Source organism: Mycteria americana, chromosome 1, assembly GCF_035582795.1.
Source record: "Mycteria americana isolate JAX WOST 10 ecotype Jacksonville Zoo and Gardens chromosome 1, USCA_MyAme_1.0, whole genome shotgun sequence".
Taxonomy (NCBI): Eukaryota; Metazoa; Chordata; class Aves; order Ciconiiformes; family Ciconiidae; genus Mycteria; species Mycteria americana.
The window spans coordinates 128,662,449-128,687,452 of record NC_134365.1 but is presented as its reverse complement, the minus strand read 5'-3'; the positions used below and the strand labels follow the sequence as shown (position 1 = coordinate 128,687,452).

The window sequence follows — 25,004 nt, the reverse complement described above, 5'->3', positions numbered from 1 at the left end:
CCTCCCCTGACGCAACTTGAGGCCATTTCCTCTTGTCCTATCACTTGTTACTTGGGAGAAGAGACCGACCCCCACCTCGCTACAGCCTCCTTTCAGGCAGTTGTAGAGAGCGATAAGGTCTCCCCTCAGCCTCCTTTTCTCCAGGCTAAACAACCCCAGTTCCCTCAGCCGCTCCTCATCAGACTTCTGCTCCAGATCCTTCACCAGCTTCGTTGCCCTTCTCTGGACACGCTCCAGCACCTCCATGTCTCTCTTGTAGTGAGGGGCCCAAAACTGAACACAGTATTCGAGGTGCGGCCTCACCAGTGCTGAGTACAGGGGCACGATCACTTCCCTAGTCCTGCTGGCCACACGATTTTTGATACTAGGATGCTATTGGCCTTCTTGGTCAGATGATACAGTTCGCTTTAAATATAGTGATTTCTCCAGGAGGAAGAGGTGAAGGACTTGGATAAGAGATGCATTACATTCTAAGTGCCAAAACATGTCAGTGGTGAGTAGCTTTTTAAAGAATTCTTATTTGACCATGAATAAATAGCACCTGGCCTTTCAACTGAATTTAACCTGCAATTGCTTCTGAGAGCGAGCAAGACTCTGGATCAACCGACAGTGAACAGCAAGGACCTACAGGCAGAGAATGCAGTACAAATGAAGAAATTCTTAACTTCTTACAGAAACCAAGTGATGCTAAAGGCCAAAGACTTCAGTAGGATTCCCCTCGAAAAGGCCACAAGGGCTTCTGAATTCAGGTTAACTCTCACTGTAATAATGCTAATGTCACACAGCAACTGAATATGCTCCAGTCTATGACTGCAATGGTTAAGACTTTTCTGACAACTGTTCCTTCTTGATATCAGTGATAGTTCTATCCAGTACTAGTAATCAACACAAACCAGTAACATACCTGCTCTGAACCTTTTTTCATTTCTGAAATGTATATTTGAGGGTAAAAGGAGCAGTGATTTGTGAATATCTGAATCTTCTGTAGGAATGTTTAATGACTTATATTACAGAAAGATAAAGAGGGAAAAAACATACCAAAAGAACAAGGTTATTTGGTGAGCTTCTCTACTTAATCAAAAAAATCCCTTTCACAGAGAAAGTTCTACTACAAAATCAGTGCCAAATGTCATAAACAGAAATAAATAATGCCTTGAAAGTGCATCCAAATCTCTCAATTACGCTTCTTGCACACACATACTCTCACTCTCTGACAACAATGTATAAAATGCCATCTGCCTTTTGCCACAGTGGGAAACAGTAGTTCCCTAATATTTATAATTTCATAAGTAAGTCAAGAACAATTAGGACTCTACTGTGCCCACAGAGAAAGCAAAGGAACTATTTTGAGGCAGTAGACACCATAACAAATAAATCACTGCAATGGACAAGAAATATCTATTGCCTACTCAGTAAAAATGTCAGAGTGCTCATCTGCTGGTTAGTTAGGCAAACCTACCTCATAACTGAACGTATCAGAATGCAGGAGTGTCTAGTGTCTGCGATAAATTAAAAGCCAGAATTCTATATAAGCCATTTATTTTGCAGCTGCTATAGAAATAAAAGTTCTTAGCAAATTCCAGCAGCAGGCTACCGAGTGGACAAGAGGATCTAAGATATGTGAGAAATTCATCCATGAAAAAACAATTAGGTGAACTTACAGTTTTTTACTAAGAAAAAACATGACTTACACAACTAGAATTACCTAATCACAAATAGTCTTCAGGAACAACTTAGTTATAGCTTCAGAGGCAGACAATTGCAGTAGTACGTGATGCAAACTTGACTACTTATGAAAGTATAGCACTACTTGTAATAGAATTATAATAATAATACTTATGGGGGAGCCTGATGGTAAAATGAAAAAAATAAATTCGATTGGATGGAGAAATGTGTTTTATATTCTCCTGTTGGAAATTAACATGCTCCCTGTCATCTTAAAAACGCAATTTTGACTCAATCTAATGTTTTAATTGATATTTCTGAACTGCCTAGTTTTCAGAAACTTGCAACAAAGAAGTAAATATATAAAAACTTTGTTCTGGATTTGTGAATCTATTTAAACAATAGCTTAACTGTTGGATTGCCCTGCCAGGCTCTGAGAATGTGTACACAATTTTTTCCTCTGCTTGAGGGACTGAACATACACCTTGAAGGAAATTGTTCTCACCCTTAAGCAATAGGATATTCTAAGGAACTGCTCTTAGACAATCTTGATGTTACTGTAATTTGAACGTGTCATAATATTTAGATTCATGTCATAGATTCAAGTAATTATTCAGATGGAAAAAAACCCCACACTGTAAAAGACTAAAAAAATCACATATTTGATTTGAACTCCACTTCTTATGAATTGTCCCAAGCATTAGGCTATGAAGTTTTACTTTTTCTTGTTTTCTGGCTCAGTGCATACTTTCACAGGTCATAGCCATTGAAACAGCATGAATAAAGAAGACTGACAGGGACCTTCCCTCTGTCCTCTCCTCACCCCATTATCTTCTGCCACAGACATGCTTATACGACTGTGAGGAACTGGTAAATATTAGTGTTCTTTTTCATGACTATTATGTGCTCTCTGTGTGTTTACAATTCATTACTTGCTAAGGGGTAAAATAAGAATTGTTTGTAAGCAGGACAAAGTAGGAAAGGCAAAATGATGACCTAGATAAAGAGCCTCTCAAGCACTCAAACCTAACAGCAAGGTCATTGGCTGTAAAGAAACTACTGCTCTGTTGCTAGCTCATTTACTATTTTGTTTCAAAGATGTTATTTTTCATATCACTCTGAATGTGTTCTGTCACAGACTACTAGTAAGGGTTTACACTTGGACCTATCATGTTAGCCCTATCGCTGAAGGGCGGATTAGAAGGGGAAGAAATTTAAGTGTGGTTCTGCTGCTCTGTTTCAATTCAGCAAGGTGCAAGTCACGCCTGTCATTTCACAGGTGAACTTGAGAGGGACAGGCAGAAGTCCAGAGTACCTCTAGCCATTTAACCATGACAACTGCACCCATTATTTTTGCTCAGGATTTTTTTTTTCAGATTTTTTTTTTATTATATGGTCTACTAATTGATGAAATTCCATATATACACAAGTGTTTGAGATCTGCCAGACATGACAGAATGAATGTGTTTCTCAGTAATATACTTGATAGTTTATACAGACCATCAGAACAAGCAAAAGGCATATCACAGACATTTTTAATTAGGTAAGAAAATGTAATCTGTTTCTATGCAAATGCAATCCTACATGCTATGACATCCAAAAATATACAGATGTACACGTTTACAAATAGAGCGACTTACTTGTGGTTAGGGCAGATGCAACATTACTAGCCTTCTCAGCACAGCAATATTAAAACACCTGCTGCATGAAAGACGATGTAACCTAAAGTTCACCACCAGCCTTACGCTGTGAGCAATTACAGATTGCTTTTGTTATTAATTTTAAATGGGCTACCATGCTTCGTTCGCACAGATTTTTAATTGCACACATACCATGCCCCACAAAATTCCATGTGGGCCATAGGTCCTTGAAGCATTGCTACATCTGAATTGTTTCAAAACAACATGTTAGTTTATTAGGGGAATCAAGCTGTTCTGAGTCTCAAAAGGGCACAGGAAAATGCATAACAGTTAGCAGACTGCAGTACTGCAGAAGGGCACCTACTGAGAAAGCTAACAATAACTGAACATTCTCTTTGACAAAGGAAAAAAGCGTAAAACAGTCTAATCCTTAATGTTCTACACATGCTAAACCATCCCCAAAAGCTTGTATGCACTAGCATAAGTATAGCTGCAAATGCTAAAATGCTATTAGAAATAAAAGCAAGCCCTGGTTGGTATTTTACATTTTCAAATATGCGTGCACTTTACACAGGGATTATTTTCTTTGGATATTTCTTCTGTAACTTTTTTTTTTCCTGAAGAGAGAGACTCAATTAAAACAAACTAATCTGAAGGTGGAGCACAATATGCTTGAACATACAGTGTGCAGATTAGACTGAAAAATAGCTTGACTACACAATCAAAATTTATGAGGTAGATAACTCAAAATGATTTTTAAGAATATTCCTGTTAGAAAGATAGTAATTCCAGAAATAATTATGCATGTGAGATATATCAAGTATACCTTTGACATATTAAAGGTATATTAATCATATTCCTGCCTTACTACCGAATAAATCCTAACATTTACCATTGTATATTGAGTTCTTATGATCTTTTAAAAAAATTCTCATGAATAGATGCAAAGTCTTATGTTAAATTGTTGCCATCCTGAGTACAGTTTTCCTCTTAATCACATTTAACAGTTGCTAGAACAAAGAAATTATTTCATTATCTTCCTTATGTGAATACCCCGATGTGCTACCACAGATGTTCAGCTCTCAGGGACTGATTTCAAGCCTGGAAGTCTGGGAGGACCGCATGTGCAAGTATCATCGCCTTTCAAAGGCATCAGTTCCTCAATGAACCTGCTCAGAAGCAGTTGTTGTTAAAGACAACAGGAAAGACACCTAACTGTCAGAGACATATCATGAGAACTACAGTGACAACTTAGACTAGAACATGTTACCGTCATTGAAGGCCTGGCTAAAGGATAAATTAGCTTTAAAAAGATAGTTAAAACAGGCTTTGCCAAAATGAATGCCTGGCCTAACCACTTTGACTATGCTTTTTTATCATGGCTTATTCACAAGTAGTGTATCTTTTTTATGTTATGCCTTTCAAGTACAAAGAAATTCAAAAACTTGTCGATGGCATAAAAATGTAAATGCATTCTGTAAGACGAACACAATGGGAAGTATAATCTTTTGATAAAGGCAATGCTTAGGGCAGCCAGAATAAGACAACAGCACATGCAAAATTCCCGTGTTGTACAAACAAACATTCTGCATCTGTAGTGCTCAGCTCTGTGAGACATCACCAGTGGCAGGAACATTAAAAGCTGTTGTTTAAGTGCCAGCTCTGTGCTGAGGCTTGCTGCTGAAGAGAGAGAGTGAGGGATTCTGGAAGAGGAGAGGGGGATTTGCAGTTGCAGTGCAAGTCTTAGCCATTGCAGCAACTGCACCAACTTCACGCTCTCCACTCTTCTTTACAGGGGAGCTGTTGGATCAAATTCCTGAGGACGGCTGAGCTGGTCTAGCAGCAGCTGAGCCAAGCATCTTCCCTATTGCCCACATGCTACACAGCAAACAGCACAACACAGGGGCAATTGTCCAAGGGCAGTTCAGTTTAAGAAATTACCATGGACTCCACAGTAGAGTAGAAAAATTTCCTCTACTTTGAGAGGAAACTTTGATAAGTGTAGGAGGCTTCACAGCATTTAGTCAGACTGTGAAACAAATATCTATTAATGACTAATATTTATTTATGATTTTAGCACTTAGTATATAGGAATATCTAAAGAGAAATCTTACATGAAAGACCAGCTGCATCCTACTTACAGTTTTAGCAACCACTTAGCCTTGTTTAACTTTTGGCTCCCATGAGAAAAAAAACGCTAGGACCTCTTCTCTCAAAAGACAAAAATGGAAAGAACTTTGGAAAGAAGTAAAAACCCATGTCAGTTTGGAAAAGGGCAAGCCCCTGTCACTACATTTGTGCTGCAGACATTTTTCTGTTTGGTTTTTGGTTTGTTTTCTTTTTTCGCCCCTGGTATAAGGCAGCATAAAAAGGATTTCTTATAAGGATTGCTGTATCACTGCAAGCACCAAACGTGCTTTTTCTTAACTACATCTGAAGGAGAAAAATATCATGAACAAATTTCACAATCATTAACTTTTTGGAAGAGCATAACGAGTGATTTTGGCAGAAATTATGAAAAGAATACATGAAAACTATTCTAGAAATTATCATCTTCTACAGTCATACATACAATGTAATTTGGAGAAGAAAAAAGCAAAAAGGTAAATACACATATACATATTTACATAATGCGTATGTGTGTGTAACTGAAGATTATATTGAATGCTAAGGTGTGTATAACAAGGTAGTAGTTTCTAGTATGTGTAAAAGGAATAATTTTCACTGAGTGACAGCAAGACAAAAATGTTTGGTGTACATGTGTTTATCATTAGAGATTTTTTTATAACCTTATTCAGCTATGGACAACCTCACACTTGTTTTGGCCTCTACCCATTCAAGTCTGTATATTAATTTTCTTTACATCAGAAGTCCACTATTTTCTGTTACCCCAGATCGGTAACATTAGCCATGGGGATTCTCAGCTCTGAGATGCAGTTCTTCAGTGTGTGATGCCTCTGGTCAAATGCAAGTGGTTTGCATTCTACTAGCGGTGTGCACTTTGCAATTAAGAAATCCTAAATCTCAGAAACATCCATCAGTCATTCTACTCTGAAAAGCCATAGAATAATTAATTTTTATTAAAAACTACAGTAACAATATAGGTGTAAAAGAAAACTGTGTAGGATAAAGCTAAGACTCTGTTAGTTCCTCTTTGAAGTAAGTTCAGAAAAAGACTATTACTATCATGTAAGTTAGATCACACCTTGTTACATTGCATCTCTATTTAGCCATTTTCAGCAGACACTTTCTGCAGCTGTAAAAGTTATAGATGTCTAGTACAAATGAATGGTTGTGATGGAAGATAATGGTTTGTGAAATGACTAGAAGCAGCTGGGTGATTTAAAGGTGAGATGGAAGCTTGCTGTTCCTAGGATATGGGCATTGGAAGGGTATATCTTCTGTACTGAAGAAAAAAATTTCTATTATTAAGTGATACCGTATTAGGGAAGAGTCATTTCATGTCCTACTTTAAGTCCACTTTAGAAAGCCATCCTAATGATGCCCTAAACATTGCTAGCAGTCATGAAACTTGAGTTAGTATAATTTCCTAGAAACATGTGGGTTACAATAAGACAAAGACATAACTCTACAGTAGCAAAAAAATAGCAAAAGATGGTAACTGAAATATAAGATGCAGTAACTTGATGCAGCCATATATGAATAAACTGTACAGATTGCTCCAGCTACCAATGGGACCCTGTATGCTGGAGTGGTTATATCCTTGTAAATTAGCGTGCAGTGAAAAAGGGAGCTGAGTTGGAGCTGATTACCTGGCCCCTCCCAGCAAGTTGTTAGACTAATCACCCGCTAACATATTTGAAAAACACGTTCCAAATGCATAAGTGGAGCAGCCAGTCTCACATTGCTAATGGGGAACCAAACTGAACAAAAGGCTTATCAGTAATAATAATAGCAAACAGTGAACTTGCATCAGATTTTCTACCTATGAACAATGCCCTCAATTCATATCACTGATAGGGACAGTATTGAGAAATCCACTCACTTAACCTTCTGTTTTCTTACTTAACCTTCTATTTTCAGTTACTTTCAATTACAGCCTCTAATAGTTTTGGTTTGATGATTCCTAACTTTGCAAAGCCTAAATATCTCATAAGCAGAAGTGTTTACTTTGGACAATAGAAGCATAGTTAAATTAATGGACATTTGCAGGCTTTCAGTAGAGATTTGAAGATTATCTCCAATATTTCCCTGTATTTGGCATCACTCTTGATATTTCTTTTATGATTAATTCCTCCTAATGTCTTGAAACCTGCTAATTCTCATCTCTACTGCATTGTCTGCATATATCACCTTAATTTAATCTTTGTTAAAATCCTTCTTCTGTAAACTTACAATGATGTGTTGTGTGAGTTTTAATGTCAACCACCTTCTGGGTTGCTGTACATGAAAATTCAAATAAAAAGCTAGCTGTAGGAGGAGAATGAAAGGAAATATTCTCAAACCTTGAAAAGCAGTGAAAGCTAAATACTGATTATTTCCTTTCTTTCTAACTGCCTTCTTAAGGACTTTCTCCTATTTCTATCTCTCTTCATGCCAGACTTTAAAAAAAACTACTGTTCAACATTACTTGTGTTCCCTTTAAACATACCAGACAGGAGAACTGAATCTGTACTGGCTTCACAAAACTCTTTATTTCTTTTTGGATTTAGTTTACTTTTTTTTAATTTGGCTTTGGAAATCCTCTATTTACTATTTCTAGACTTTTTCTCAACACCCTGTTCCTCAATTTGTCAAGCATTGACTTGTCTTTTGCTTTTTTGTTATAATTTTACCACTGTTGCAACAGTCTTATCTGTATCATAAGCACTATGGGGAAACCTTAATTCTTTGGTCACCTTATTTTCTTTTTGATTATTTTCTGTCTTCTTTTGAAAACAGCATTTTGCCGTGTCCGGCTACATCATTCTCTTCCACTTCTATTCCTTTTCTATTCTAAACTCACATTGTATTATCAAATGTTTGCACAAAATAACATTTTAGAAGATCTGATTTTGTATAAGAGCTAGATGATCATAGAGAACATTTTACTATATTTTGTTAGTTTTAAATACAGCTGTTAAAAAGAAGTGGAGTGCACACGACAAAGCTAAGTACACCAGGAGTCTGAGCTGTGTAAAAAAAGTGTTTCAAAACTCACATAAAAAATTTAGCAAAAACGAATGTGGTAACGAATCTGGTGGATTAGAGAGACAATGTACATTCATTGATAGGGCTCTGGCTTGTGAGGAAAAAATGGGGTTTTTTTCATACTCCCCAACATTAAGCTACAGGTATGATCAGGGACAGTCACTTCACTTCTCTGAGCTTCTGTCTTCTTCCTGCCTCTGTCCTGTCTATACAGATTGTAAATTCTTGGGTCGCTTCATATCAGAGTTGGGATACTAATCTCTGAGTCTCTACATATTATTAAATACAGATATTAATAGACTATAAAAGAAGAGACTTTCTGATATTCACACTGGATTAACTCAAATTAGTTATTATTTATTAATAATAAAATTAGCTTTTCATTCTTTTTAAAACTAGGTAAAATCTGTTAAAGTGAAACTAGAGTTGTAAAGAAGATAAAGAGACCTCCAATAGCAAGTTCTTCTCAATTTCCTAAGAACTAGATGTTGATTAAAACAACACCTTATTCAGGTTAAAAAGAACTCTCCTTGATAGCTTTCCTTGCAAGAAAAATGCTTTAGCCATCTAATATAATGCTTGATAATTTAAATACATTCCAAATTAGGTATTAAAAGCATAAAAAGCACAGTTCTATAGGCAAAGCTTTATTCCCAAATGTAAAGAAGAAAATGGAGAAATCCATTTAAAAACAGACAAAAACCCCCACCCTTGTCTATTTGGTGTGCACATTTGTAATCACAAAAGTATTCCTCTGGAACACTTACAATCTCAAAAATAATGCAGAAACTGTTTAGAATAAACTATGAGGTGACAATCTGAAAGTAACCAGGTATTCTGGAATTTTCTCCTCTCGATTTTACTGTAACTAACCAAAAGAGCACTTATGACTGACAGTTAAAAGAAAATTTTTTTCCACAGTGGAATGAAGTGGAGCGATGTGAATTTCAGAAATGGCCTGCTTTGACATCAGCACTATTACTATTACTGGATACTCTTCAAAGAAAGCATTTAACAAACGCTGCCCCTCTCCAACAAAAAGTGACATTCAGTAACATTGTAGCAAAAAAAGAGAAAAAGAAAAAACAAGCTCAGCTTAAAATTTCATTGAAATGTTTCAAAAATCAGAAAAGGAGAAGTTTCATATATGCCTGGAATAAACATTTGACTTAACACTGTTTGCAGGCGTGTGGCCTGGCATCAAAATATACATTTAATTTAAAAAGAAATGATGATATAAGTTTATACAAACTGACAACGAACTTAGCCATAATAACAAACATACCCATGTTTGCTGCATCAACAGTTTGTGGTGTCTCTGTTGACAATTTCTGAAGGGCCTGTTCACCATCTGTCTTCTCTGGTGAGCTGTTATGTCGAGACTGCTGTTGGTCTTCATCTTCAGCAACAAATGAAATTACACCTAAAACAAATAGATACCAGGTGTTATATTAGCCGGGGCATTAGCTTTATAAAACAGACTGCCAAACATGTATGAGTATTTCCTCAGTTCAAAACTAATAAAAAATGAAGTAAAACTTCCACTCCAGGTGTCAGCGATCGAATTATAATTTATGGTAATAAAAAGTACATCTTGAGTGAGTCCAAGGAAATTAACCATTTTTTCTCCCACAAGTGTTTTTCTACTTACCAGAACTAAAGATCAGTCATACGAAATACAAGCAAACACACTTTTCAAAGATTATAAAATATGACAGAAAATAATAGTATCTCTTTCCAGCACAATTATCTGTGCATCATCTTGATTGTTTCTGTTATCTTTTAAATCACAGTGTCTCATTCTACTGCTATAAGACAATAAATGTAATAGTTAAAACACTCCTGTCATACATTTTTGTATTGTAATCAAGTATTTAGGGAAGATAAAATACATAGAGATTGTAAAAACAGGACTTTTAAATTGGAGTGAAAAATCTTTCCAGTTAAAAATGCAGATTTCTATTTGACAATACAAAATCTAATAAAAAGATCTAGTATGTACACGGTTCCTTTAAACAACGCTAATGTTATTCTGGAAGATTTTATATACCAGTTTTAAACAATCAGGTTTTGTTTCTTGCATTATGTGCCTCTGACTAAGAATTTCAAATCTATACAATTTCTTGGAAATATCATTACTATTTTATCTAAATGACTGTCCCTCAATATTTCAGTACATTATGGAGAGTTTCAAAGCTGAAATAAATATATGTTGCAGGTTTAATTCTTGTCTCATATGTACGATGAAAAACTAATTTGAGGAGGTGATTATTTTATCATATTATACAGTAAGAAATTTTCCTATTCGAGATCATTAGAATATATGTGAAATGGTCTCCCAAAGGGAACTTAAGCAACTGTATCTTATTAAGGGTTTGGGAAAATTATTCATAGTGGAGCTTTTTTAATTTGAAATGGAGAATTAATATAATTTTATGAGAGTCCCAGAACAACTTGATTTGAAAATACCTACATTCAATGGTATTTTTTGTTTCTCCAGCTTTGAGTGGGATGGATGTGTGGTAACAGACCACATGGCAGGGAGGACGTGCTGTGCTCCCTGACTAGCAGAATTTAGCATCTTACTAGCAGGAATAGCTAAAGCTAAATAGCAAGGCTCATGTGGAACCTGGAAAAGGGATCAGCGGTGAGGGGGAGAGATGGCACCAAACTGGTCACAACAACTGGCTCAGGAAGTCAACATGACTTTAGCAGCCAGGAGCTGATCAAGCCTCCTGTACACATGCCTGTGCACACCCGTTTCATTTACAGTCCTCAAGGTTTAACTTTCTTCCCTGAATCACAGACTTCTGCAGATGGCTTCATTAAACCTTCTAGTTTAATTTAATTTCAGGGGGGATCAATCTTAATAAAATGGCCTCAAGGTTAATTTTGATAATAATATTATGCTAGAGGGATGTTATTCTTAAAAGAAAAAAGAAAAGAGGCAAATAAAACATAACTAAAGCCCAATGCTACCAGGAAGTCTTAGAAAAGCAAAATTTATTCAGGATATGCTCAAAGGTAGCTACACCGATTTGATGGATGGACTGTTCGGTGGATGAGGAATTTGTTGGATAGTCGCATCCAGAGGGTAGTGGTCAACGGCTCAATGTCCAGAAGGATATCCGTGATGAGGGGTGTCCCTCAGGGATCCATACTGGGACCAGTACTGTTTAATTTCTTCATCAATGACATAGCAGGATTGAGTGCACCCTCAGCCAGTTTGCAGACGACACCAAGCTAAGTGGTGCAGTTGACCCGCCTGAGGGACAGGATGCCATCCGGAGGGACATGGACAAGCTCAAGAACTGGGCCCATGTGAATCTCACGAGGTTCAACAAGGCAAGTGCAAGGTCCTGCACCCGGGTCAGGGCAACCCCTGGTATCAATACAAGCTGGGGGATGAAGGGATTGAAAGCAGCCCTGCAGAGAAGGACTTGGGAGTACTGGTGGATGAAAAGCTGGACATGAGCCAGCGATATGCACTCACAGCCCAGAAAACCAACTGAATCCTGGGCTGCATCAAAAGAAGAGTAGCCAGCAGGTTGAGGGAGATGATTCTGCTACTCTGCTCTGCTCTGGTGAGACCCCACCTGGAGTACTGTGTCCAGCTCTGGGGTCCTCAGCACAAGACAGACATGGACCTGTTGGAGCGGGTCCAGAGGAGGGCCACAAAAATGATCAGAGGGCTGGAACACCTCTCCTATGAAGAAAGGCTGAGAGAGTTGGGGTTGTTCAGCCTGGAGAAGAGAAGGCTCCAGGGAGACCTTATTGCAGCCTTTCAATATTTAAAGGGGGCTTATAAGAAAGATGAGGACAAACTAGATAGTAGGGCCTGTTGCAATAGGACAACACATAATGGTTTTAAACTAAAAGAGAGTAGATTTAGACCAGATATAAGGAAGAAATTTTTTACGATGAGGGTGGTGAAACACTGGAACAGGTTGCCCAGAGAGGTTGTAGATGCCCCATTCCTGGAAACATTCAAGGTCAGGTTGGACGGGGCTCTGAGCAACCTGATCTAGTTGAAGATATCCAGCTCATTGCAGGGGGGTTGCACTATCTAGTCCAACCAAGGTCCAAGGTCCCTTCCAACCCAAACCATTCTACGATTCTATGGTCAGGTGGCCATTTCAACACGACAAACACTGACAAATTATTTCTGCTAAGAAGGATTACACTGAATCATTACAGGGAAGCAAGGTTTATCATCTTTACACTTCCACTGTTTTTTCTCTCCGAGAGATGACAACTGGGTAGCACAGGTATAAAACACCAAAGTTCAACACAAAACAAAAAAAATTGAAATAGGTGTGTACTCAAATCTAGAGAAAGGAACTATATACTTTTAAATTAAAAAATATTAGAATCCCAGATTTTCTTCCCTCTGATAAGAAAAATCTATATAAATACAAATAAAATAATAAAATAAAAATAATTAAAACTAAAACAAAAACCATTTTAAATGGAAAATTTTTACAAATTCCTAAAATTAATCACAGTGCAGAAGCCAGAAATTGTGTCCAAATAAGCAGAAGAGTGATTGCAATTTCAGGAAATGATTGAATATTTTAAAAAAATCTTCAAAGACAAGGTAGATGTGTAAGTACAATAAAAAAATAAAACCATTATGGAAAGCTCAGGGGAATAAAGTCTGAAGAAAATGCTCAAGGTATATAGATATTGATGTAGGAGGACATATTTGATGGCACTAATAGCTAATGGATCTTAGGATAAATACTGACTAATCAATCTGATTTTATGTCTCAATACATAATCCTAATGTAATTTTGGTTTATTGCAGCACAGTATTAGAGAGAAGCAAAGTGCAAGAGAAAGACTTCACTAATTTTAAATACCATCCTAACCATCAATATACTTGAGAGACGTCAACGATTATAAGCAAATGAGAAAAAAAATGCAAAATTATAGCTTTAAAGTTGATTAAAAATACTTGAGCAAATGCTGAAAAGCACTAAATTCATAAATTCTAAAGCATCCTTACAGTAGAGAATATTTTGTTTCACTTCAGTTTAAAATTTAACTAATTTTTTTCCTTATAGTCCTTGCTTCCAGTGACAATGGAGGGTTTTCTTTACCATTGGTCTGTATTTCAGAATATTGTATTGTGCATACGTGTGTGTGAGAGAAAGAGGGACAGAACGCAAATGTTCACAGTTTAAAAATTTTTATTTCAGCAGTAAGTAGGGGGATGGTAAAACAAACTAACTTTTTTGGTTCTGTACAAAATGTGCTCTCAAAAGCATCAAAATAATTGGCTGAAGAACTCTGAATAATTAATTTTTATTTGCAGCAAGTCTTGGAATGCTTGAAAAGTTCCAGAACTGTAAATTGCTAATGCTCAAGAATATTTCAAGAGCTAATGGGAGAACTATGGCAACTTAAAACTACTTGAATTGTTAAACTGCTGTCCTGTTAATCCAGCAATCACACAATCAAAAAATCAGTGAAGAATTGCACTATAATTGCTGACACTCAATTTTCTTTCTTTATGGAAAACAGATCTCAAACAAACAGAGTTAATAACAATGAGGTTAAAATCTTGATCAATAAAGGTGACTTGACGGATGTAATGTATTCAGGTCTCTGCAAGGTACTCAATTAAATCTGTCAAAGTATTTCAATAAAAACCAATCAGCTTTACTACAGATGGCATACATTTTTAAACTCAGTTTATCTGCTTAATCTTAAAATATTCATAAATTGTCTTTCATAATTTTCATGGGCACCAAAGTGCTACTACTGGCTCAAAGCTATTTAAATTTTTTATTAGGGGGAAAAAAAGAAAACCATTGCTGGCAAAAACTGCAAATAAAAAAAAAGTGTATTAATTTAAAGTCAAATATAGAATGCAGAATCCTTCTCAGTGAGGATACTTAGTACATATTATACTCTGCATTACTTGATTCTTTAAATTAAGGCAGGCTGTTGTCCCAGGAAGTATAATATTGTCCTAAGCAGAATGCTCTCCTGGTTCGGGAGTGAATGGTGCAATCCAATGATCACTACTGGGGATTAAGATAGCTGATGATAGATAAATATATGAATTTATTCAAATTACGGGCTACAAAAAGAATCCAATCAAAAGGTGTTTTGCAGGATGGGAAAAAGACTTTTTTACAATGATGAGTAATAAGAAGTCCTTAGCACTCTATGAAGTAATAAAAAATACATTTGAAAGGTGCAGAAACACTGCATCAAATATCACTGATTTAAAATAACAAATAAGCATGTTTACATTTTTTCATAAGGTTCTGCTGAGCTTGGCTCCTATGTTATGTAAGGGCTTTGATACAGTAAGTTTTAGTCTTTCAGCTGTGAATGCACTGTCATCCTACAGAACCCTCTGTTGCTTCCACTGTCTTCAGCAAAGGCAGAAATATCTTATATTACCTTATTGATTCTGCAAAGCCACTGATAAATGATAATTTGTCCAAGAATAACAGTCCCCAATGTTTGGTTTTTTCTTGCATCTATTTGTTCAGTTCTGACTTCTCTGTCATACATTATATAACAATGTAACTGGTCAAAATATCATGGTTGACAATTTTTAAAGCATACATGCAAAAACAACACTTTATGTACATCACAAAGATACACTGATTCAGTTGGCCACAGAATTATGTCACCATAAGTATTTTAGAAAATACCACTCCTCAGCTGTCCTTTGGCATATACACATTTCATAACAAAAAATACTAAACTTGCCAAAGCAACAATACAAGTATTCCTAGAATTATACTGAAAATTAATAATTAAAAATGACATAAATTGTGGAAGTTTTCTTTTTGCTGATACAACATTGCTTTTAAAAGTTTCTTGGTCAAAACATTGTTGCAAATTTTCTAGCTTTACTATCCAGTGTTTAAACATTTTATACAGCTTCAGTCCACATATTACTACCGAAGCCTTTTATTATATTGCTTTAGAGAACATGCATCTCTTTAAAAGGAGGGAGACTGTTTTATTTCCCAATAAAATTGTAATTGCAACACCACATGTTAGACTGACTCATTGGCTATACACTACAATACCACATCCCTGAATCCAATGAAGAAAGCAAGAAATATTCCACTTTTTCCTTTCTGTATAATTTGAATGGACTATTTGAAAGATATGTATTGTACATGATTATTTTCTGGTGCAGAGAGATTATAAAAGCCCACAATATCCCAATATTTTAACTGGAAACAAGAACAGAAGGCTATGTGGCCATGGAATTCACCACACAAATCTGAGAAGATACAGAAATGTTTGGCTTGTGGTTTAAATATACCAACATGATCTTAATAAGCATAGGTTTTGGGAGGAGGAGGAGGGGGTTTTATTTTTTCCTGATTTTTTCTGGCCAATGAAATCAATGTATAGTTGCTGCCTCAGAAAAGTTCCACAGAAGAGATGAGATAACTTAAAAAGATGAGTGTAATTTATGTAAGCTATAGCTTTGGCCAATTTTTCTTCTGGCAATTTTTCTACTGACAAAAAAAGATATTTACTGTAGGTTACAACAAAACTTTATAAACTCTATTTTGCACAGGAAAACCTCTATGATGATATATGTAAATTCTAAAGAGTTTCTGTAAATCCTACTACTTGTTGGTATACTGAAACTAAATGAATTGCTCCCTGCATCAATGAAAAAGAAGCAGAATAAGCTTTAAGACTCATATATAGGAGAAATGAGCAACTGGCAAATCCCACTGTCAGCTACCATTCATATATGGTTTTCTGGCATTTAATAAAGAGGTGAATTGTTTTATATATAAATCTCACAGTCTGTTCTTAATGTGACAATAAAACCATGATATGAAAGGGCACAGGAGTATGCGACTCCAACTGCACTAGGATAGATGGAAAGGGTATGCTGGGGATCATCTTGCCAGGTGGTGGCATGTACAAATAGAGCAGCCCTTCCTCAGCAAACTCCAGTGATCCAGCAGTGGAGGTATGCCTGAGCCATTCATGGTAATCTAGCCACCAGAATATCCTTCTAACTTTGTCTTTATTACAGATGAATTAGTCTCAGTGTGTTAGGGTTTCCCAGCTGAAGAGGAAGTGCTTAAAGCAAAGGTACCGACAGGTACAGGCCACGGCTACAAGAAGCTACAGAGACGGTCTTCCTCCCGCATGTGATTTTATTATTCCATTGAAATTACAGCAATCAGCAGATCAATTTACAGAATTCCCCCAAACAAAGAAATGGACAATATTTTCTTTAAAATCAGATGTCACACAAGTGTTGAAGGGAAATACTGTTAAACAAACAAGTTTAATCAACTCATTTACAGGCCAGAATGTATTGGCATGATCTTCACCATCTCATTAAAATTGTCCTACAGCTCCATCTGACAGGCCATGTAATATACTGCTCTTTTTCCTCAGTGTAAGCTTCAAAAACTCCAAGTGGCATGGAAAAGTGCTGCCTACTAAGTACAGATATACTTAAAAAATAAATGAAATCTGATTCATAAAAGTAGAAAGCTCCTTTCCAAAAGCTACGAAATTTTTATGGATAAAAGGATACTGACTATAACAGGTGTGTATTTTTTGCACAAGAAATAGTCAAGTATTATAAGCTTTGATCTATTCTGGAAAAATTCTGGTCTACTCTGTGGAAAACAGAAATAAGAGTTTGATAAAAGATAAAGTAATATGTAGAAGATGCTTTATCAAACCTAAAGGAAATTGCTCTATTACTTAGAAAACAGATTGCTGAAGAATTTTATCTGGTGCCAGAACCTTGTGTGAGATGTTTATTAGCTATTATTTCTATGTTAAAGCTGTCATACAGCTACAAACCAGATGAAGCACATAATATTAGCCCCTGTTGGAATGCTTCCAAATGGACTTTTGAAAAGAACTGGGCCCATTTTTAGCTTAACAATCATAAAATAGCCAGAAGGAAAGCAAAAGGAGTATAATTTTGCAGCTATATAATTTTGCAATGAAAAAGACTTTGAATGTCAAGGAAAAATGCAGACCATTTGCTCAGTACAACAATTTATATGGTAAAAGTCCATTTATGAGAATTTATTTTAATATGACAAAAACAGCACTAGAACACCAAGGTTACAAAGTTTTATGCTTACAAGTTAGGGAGTTCTAAACTTGAAATCATCCATCAGCACTATGACAGAGTCTTCAACTAGATATCTAAATAGTTGTTCTTTCTTCCCCACAGGATAAAATTTACTCACTCTGTGGATAGCTTTTGAGCATTGCTTTTTATTGTCAATCATTCAACATATTTGCCCCATGGATTATTTACTTCCCTCTAAACTAATTGACCAAACTGAATAAAGAGTACCTTTCTTTTTGGGTGTTTATCCTTTACCTGTAGTATCCCGAACCTAGAAAGGACTAAGATTCCTGAGTCCTAATTAATTCCCACTTGAATCACCTATATCTAATCTGTGATCCTCAAGCTTCAGGCTGGCTGCTGAAAAATCCTAAAAGTGCCAAAAATTCATATATATCTCTGCTTTGACATTAAACTTTCCCAGGAGCTGAAAATTCTGCTTTGGAGAACAAATATGACTTCCCAGCCTTGCACAGTACAAAGCAGACTGACTTCCGTTCTCCTTGAAGCCACAAAGTAAGCACTTCCTAACTGATGTTACCTTAGATAGGACACCCCGTACTTACGTTTATATCACACCTAACATCAGACAGCAAAATCAGCAGCTGCCTTTCAAACCTGTGACAGTGACCTTTCTTCCCTCCACCTCACTCCCTCCTACAGCAGCTGAATGATTAGAGAGCGTGCACAAATTTCTGTGACATAACCTAAACCATCCCTGCTCCAGAGGAAGAATGAACATAGTGATTAAAGCAAGCACTGAGCCAGGGGGTGGATGGTAGAGAACTGGGCCCTGTCTCTTTTCAAAGGATAACTTCAGCCTTCTCTCAAGTTATTTTAAAGCATAAAATAAAGGAACCGTTTTCTGAAAAAAGAGCGTTTGTGGCTTCCCAGCCTTTGAACCAATAACTTTTCTGTCGGGTTAGAGAGACTGACTGTTCTCTGGTTTTTTCACTCAGTGAACATATAATACTTCCAAACATAATGGAAACAATGGTAACAGAAGTTAGGGGAATGATAGAACACAGGAGATGTCAACCTGAACATGCCATCTCTGTCCCTTTGAAGGCATGGCTTTTACCACTTGGTATTAATTTGCTGTATGATAGATCCCTTGGAACCTCTTCCACTGAAACTTTCAGTATGTATAAAAGAATTGGGGATTTTCTATGCCAGAAGATAATATTCCTAAATCTTTAAGTTAAAATATAGTACATCCTCAATATTTCCTGGTGAACACTTTTGATGGTCACGAATTTCGTTGAAATCTGACTCCTATTCAGAGAAAGTGAAATTTGTCTCTAGGCCAAGCATTGTTACAAGTATTAATTTCTTTTCACAAATCACCTGTGAATAGAGATGGCATTATTATTTATATTTTACACCTCAGAATGGCCACGAAAATGGCCAAAAGAGCAAACTAATTTGGCATCCTCAGGGACAAAACTTAGTAGCTTTTTAATGTTGAGAAAACAGCTGTCATTAATCTCAATTGTCTAAGAAGGCAGCAGAATCAAGTGTTTGGAGTTAGGAACCCACAAAATCAAAACTATCACTGAGCATTTTGGATTTAAAAATTTATCCAATATCAGGAGTCATTTTATTTAAGAAGTTGTTCAAGTCTAGGTTTCCTGAGCACTATGCAGTTACTTTAAGACAGTCTCTTCTGTTCCCATAATTCCCTCCCAAACAGACTCTCGTACGTTCCTTTGCTGAGAGTTACAATAGCTACTCTACAGGGAAGAAGACGACTGATTGTACAGCCTCATTCTCACAGTCGTGCTTTTCAGGTTCTGAGGTAAAGAATGAGCACCACAGAATTGTATAATTATTACTAAGCATTTGAAAATTATGAAATGTGAATTTTTAAAAAAATATTTGTTTAAAAAACTATTTTTAGGACAAAACATTAAATATGACATGCTGATGTTAGTTAAAACAAGCAAGAATCTTGCTGTTGTATCATAATAGTACCATTGTATCATAAGAATACCAGTATAAACATGGACTGACGCAAATTATTTACAATTAATTTTAGATATTGCTAGCCTCTACACATCTCAAAGAAGGAATCGGATTCACTACATTCTATGTATGTACTCTTGCCTTGTGGTCAACAAATTGTACTTCAATCAAGGGAAAGAATCAAATTCTGGTCTCTGCCTTTAAATCTTTGGTTCTAGTAGTGCTAAGATAACTACAGCTATTCAACAGTTTTTGAAAAATTAAATTCAGACCCAAGAACTTGGTGATAATTCAAAATCATTAATTCCTATTGAGTCAGTTTTCATGGGACCAATTAAATGCATAAAGTTGCACATATGCTGGCATTTTTGAAGGACCTGACCACATTTTTAGCAGTAATATACATTCACAAATAAAAATATGAACCAGCTTAAAAACCAGTATCACCAGTAATTATAGCCTTACTTCCAGAAAAAAAGGTTACGCTGAACAGAAATGTAAGCATTAAATGTAAACAGATTTAATCTGCTAATTTATAGGAATTTTATATATTTGGATTCTATGTTGTACCTTGAAAGATTCCTCGTCTCCACGGAGATACACTCAAAGTGTAAGCGACTGTGTCATCTGGTTCTACAGTAATAACAGGTGCACCACCCACTATTGAAAGATCTGAAGATACCTGGTGAAGAGAATTCACAAAGAGGAAAAATCATCAAAAGCAAGTTACTGTTGCAAGAACACTATAGACACAATACCCATTCCACTTGCTTTGAAAAGTAGAGTATGATACAAAGTATGCTACTGGTAAGTCCTAGCCTTCATGCACATGAAAAGAATACATACTGTAAGAGTAGTGCTGGCATATACAGATCATACCAAGCACAAATTTTGAAGTCATTGCTCAACGCGAGTAAAAGTATCTCACTTAGACCATGGAACTACTTACATATGCGTAGTTGCACAGTCAGGCCCTTAATATTTTACATACATTTTCTTTAGAAGTGTAACAATGAGGTTTAGCAGTAGAGATCCTTCTAACTAGACGGAGCAGAGCAAAGCAAAATCTGAAGTGTTAACATCAATTGCTATACCTCAAGTGATATTAAACCATGCTTTTTTGATCTGTTGTATTTTGTAAATGACACGTATGCAATGGTATACACAGTAACTATTTGAACAATGAAAAGACCAATACAATTTTCATATGCTGAATTTTAGATTTTGTAAACTATAAAGCTGATTGCAGGAATATAGGCTGAGGGTATTTTTTAATTGCATCTTATTTCTTTGTTGCTTGTGTAAGTTTGCTACAGGCTCTATGGTCAGCTGCTCATGGAAGAGACATTCAAGTCTGGGGCATTACCAACCACAGCTGATGATTATCTGTTTAAGTCACTGGTTGTGCAGAAAGCCAGCAGGTGGACTGTGTGAATGCTTCTGCTCACACCCTCTCTTCTGTTACCTCTGCCACTGGGTGGAGCAAACTGCTGCTGAGTGATGGTATTTTAAATTGACACTGCAATTTCTGCAGTGGACGTCTGACTACAGGTGACAATTTTCCATTGAGGCATGGAGTCCTTTTAAAAAATATTTTCAGGATATCATGTAGTACTGTAGCATGCTGTAATTTCTTATGACATTAAATAATAAAATTGTCTCTGTGTTGTTTAGGTGAATTTTGAGTGAAATCACAAGTCAAGTCAGAAAGGCTTGATCATTTTTTTTTCCAGTTCATTTATTCATTTCATTAATGACTACAGTTACCCTGTCAAGCATCCAAGTGGAGACTTTGATTCTACAAAGATCTCTTTAGCAACAGATCCATCCATTAGATGAATGAATCATTTTCTTCCTCCCCAAAGGTAACATTTTTTTTTTTTTTAGTAAATAAGTTTTGTTCATATTTTCTGTAGAAGAAAACAATTCTAAGATCATCTTGTCTTCTATTACAGCCAATCATTGCATATAATGTTTGTCCTCTCTGGAGTACTTATGTTAATATAATCCTTTGTTCAAGTGCTAGTACAACCTAGAACTTCTATTCCAAGTAACAGAGAAAAAAAACTGTAAGGCAACAATCATCTTCCTCTTCCCCAATAAATCTGCATTTCAAGCTGGATATTAGAAGTCCAACAACCAAAAGGAACAGGAAAAGAGATTAACTGTCAAGAAAAAAACTGGCCAAAAAGAATGATGGAAAGCTTTGTTGACTGGCACTTGGAAAAAAATTTGAAAAAAAAAAATCTAACTATTAACAACAAAGAGAAAGCATAGGAAAAGAGGGGCTGCTACACACTGAGGATAGGGAAGTTTCACTTCATACAAGATAAACAATAAATTAGGCATGATCCTACATTTATGGGCTACTCCAGTTTACAATGAAGTTAGTAACGTATATGAAAGTAAAGGCTAAGTACCTAAAAAACAAGGATAGGATAACAGAAGTGACTGCAAATGATTAGGGATAGAAATAAGATTAATTAAAATGAGATGGGTTTTTTGAGGAAAAAGTAACATGGAGCAGATGCAAAAGTAGGATAAATGTGATTAATTAAAATTGGATAAAATGCAGGAAAGTAGGGTAATACCGCTTCTGTCAAAGACTGGACATATCAGACTAGTTTCTACCAAAAAACGTCCAAGTAAAAGGAACACTACTGGTATAGTTGACTATAAACATGAAACAGATACGGATTGCTGATGAATAAATATGGACCGGAAATTTGATGATTTTCCATCATTCAAGAGAAGTTTTGGATACCTTTCCAAATGGAGTAGTGAGTTAACAGAAGTTAAATGATTTTAAAATTATGTTGTTAACCTTAAGGAAGTTACTGTATAAACAAACAGGAAAAAGCCGAGTATAAGCAATGAAGTAATGATAGTACATACATGGTCACTGTTTCAGTGTTTGAATCCAGGTGCCCATATCAAGAGACAAGAAGGAATTCTCCCTTACCTCCCCTGCATCAGATTGATAAGATTGCTGGGTTTTTTGCTTTGTTCTTTTCTTAGTGTTGGACATGGTTCACTTCCTAGAATCATCTGGGATGTTTACATAACAAATGCACTGCTGTTTCAGTGTTCAAAGATACTGGCGATCTCAAACTTTCCCACACTTTTCCAGAAACACATTACAGTTGACATCTATTTTTGCAGGTCCCATATTTTATAGTAGAGCTAAGAAAGATTTTGTCTTTCATGGTGTAGGAGTCACGTGTTAATCGAGTAAGTGCTAATGTGTTAATCGAGTTAGTGTTAATCGAGTAAGTCCATTTTCTCTTGCATAAAGTATACACACACACACATATATGTACAAATATATATACATAGTATGCTACACTGTCTCTTGAGGAGGGTTCGTCTTCCTTTTGTCAGTTTTTTGTTTAATAGGGATGGGATGAGAGACGGGCAATGGACAAGCAATCATATCTTCTTGTCACCATACCTATGAATTTCTTACTGGTCAGAACCACCAGAAACTAACAGTTCTCAAATTTGGCTAGATTTTAAAAAAAATAAAAAATGGGCACCTACTTCCGAAAGGTATACACTTATTTTCTCCACTGAGCTGTAACCTACCCCTGTAAAGAAAGCTAATATTTTCACTCCTGGATAGAGCCCAAATTGTTTTTTCCTTGACAGTGGATAGCCATGCCATGCATACTTTATGACTGAACTCCATCAGGGATCCCAAATTAGGCAATTTTCCATGGATATCTGAAGTCTGCTTCATGCTGATCCAATCTGTAAGACCAGAAAGGAGTTATAACAATACTTTTTTACCAAACAACCAGGAGTTTAGGGCACTGGCCAGACCTGTAGATCTTGGAACAAACCCCTTGGCCCTAATCTGCTCAAATTGAAGAGATTAACTAAAGATCCAGAGAGAAAATATGTCTTACTATTTCACTACTGGGCTGGTTATATGATTCTGGGGTGTTATATGATTTTGGGGGTGTTAGTTGACAGCCGCCTGAATATGAGCCAGCAGTGTGCCCAGGCGGCCAAGAAAGCCAATGGCATCCTGGCTTGTATCAAAAATAGTGTGGCCAGCAGGACTAAGGAAGTGATCGTGCCCCTGTACTCGGCACTGGTGAGGCCGCACCTCGAATACTGTGTTCAGTTTTGGGCCCCTCACTACAAGAGAGACATTGAGGTGCTGGAGCGTGTGCAGAGAAGGGCAACGAAGCTGGTGAAGGGTCTGGAGCAGAAGTCTTATGAGGAGCGGCTGAGGGAACTGGGGTTGTTTAGCCTGGAGAAAAGGAGGCTGAGGGGAGACCTTGTCGCTCTCTACAACTGCCTGAAAGGAGGTTGTAGAGAGGTGGGGGTCGGTCTCTTCTCCCAGGTAACAAGTGATAGGACGAGAGGAAATGGCCTCAAGTTGCGCCAGGGGAGGTTTAGACTGGATATTAGGAAATTTTTCTTCACCGAAAGGGTTATCAAGCATTGGAACAGGCTGCCCAGGGAAGTGGTTGAGTCGCCATCCCTGGAGGTATTTAAAATACGTTTGGATGAGGTGCTTAGGGACGTGGTGTAGTGGTGGTCTTGGCAGTGTTAGGTTTACGGTTGGACTCGATGATCTTAAAGGTCTTTTCCAACCTATACGATTCTGTGATTCTGTGATTCTCCATTCCTTTTGCTGGGTCTTTTAGAGTTCTGTTGCTGGGTGCCTACTTTCTCCAGTTAGACAGAGAACCCAGATGGCTGTCTAAAACTGTGGATTTCAAGGCAAGAAGTGTCTAAAAGAAAGCAACCAGCAGCTCAGAACTTTGTCACCTCTTTTATCCCTATTTATGAAAGCTTTCAAAGGCGCTGAAGGGGTTGTTGTTTCATAGTATGAATTAAATCATATAAATCCTCTGATTCTCTTTATTGCCGTTCAAAAGACTTCCCAGGGCCAGAAATAACTTTGCTTTTAACAATCTAGAATCATATGCATGAGATTGTGTGCAAATTTTTATTAAGTATTATATGCATATATGACAGGCATAAAAATGATACTGTTTATATTAACTTAAAAGCTCACTTTACTTTTAAGGTCTTTTTTTCTTCCATCACCACTCTAATCCTTAATGAAAGCAAAGATTCATCTTTACATACATTCTGCAGAAATCATGCTGGAATGATAGATCTGCAGATTTCTGATTTCTCTTCTGACTACTTTAAAATAACTGAAGAATATATTTTGAAAATTTCAGAAATTATGCTTGACTACAGTAACGCATTTAACTTGGCTGTTTTTAATTCTCCCATTTTCATGAAAACTTCTAGAAGTTAGGCACCAGACATCAGAAGCTAGTTTACAGACGTTAGCTTTTGAAATGCATAGTATTTTCCCATGAAAAATTATGCAGTTTTTTACTGTAAATAGTAGTTGTGCATCTCCACTGCTCCCTCGGTAGTAAATGAGTTCATCACTAATTTATAGAGAATGGAATCCTTTTGTAAAGACAGAGGTAGACTCGTTACCTTGA

General features: G+C 36.5%; 1 protein-coding gene across 1 annotated transcript in view; it reads right to left on the bottom strand.

Moving 5' to 3' along the window:
- The window catches only part of CFAP47 (cilia and flagella associated protein 47), a 358,571-nt gene that overhangs the window by 143,325 nt on the left and 190,242 nt on the right, over positions 1–25,004 (bottom strand). Inside the window, exons 49-50 of the mRNA XM_075491883.1 lie at positions 20,095–20,206; positions 9,742–9,879 (exon numbers count right to left, since the gene is read on the bottom strand). Of these exons, the coding sequence (XP_075347998.1) occupies positions 9,742–9,879; positions 20,095–20,206 (250 nt within the window). The remainder of the gene's footprint in view (positions 1–9,741; positions 9,880–20,094; positions 20,207–25,004) is intronic.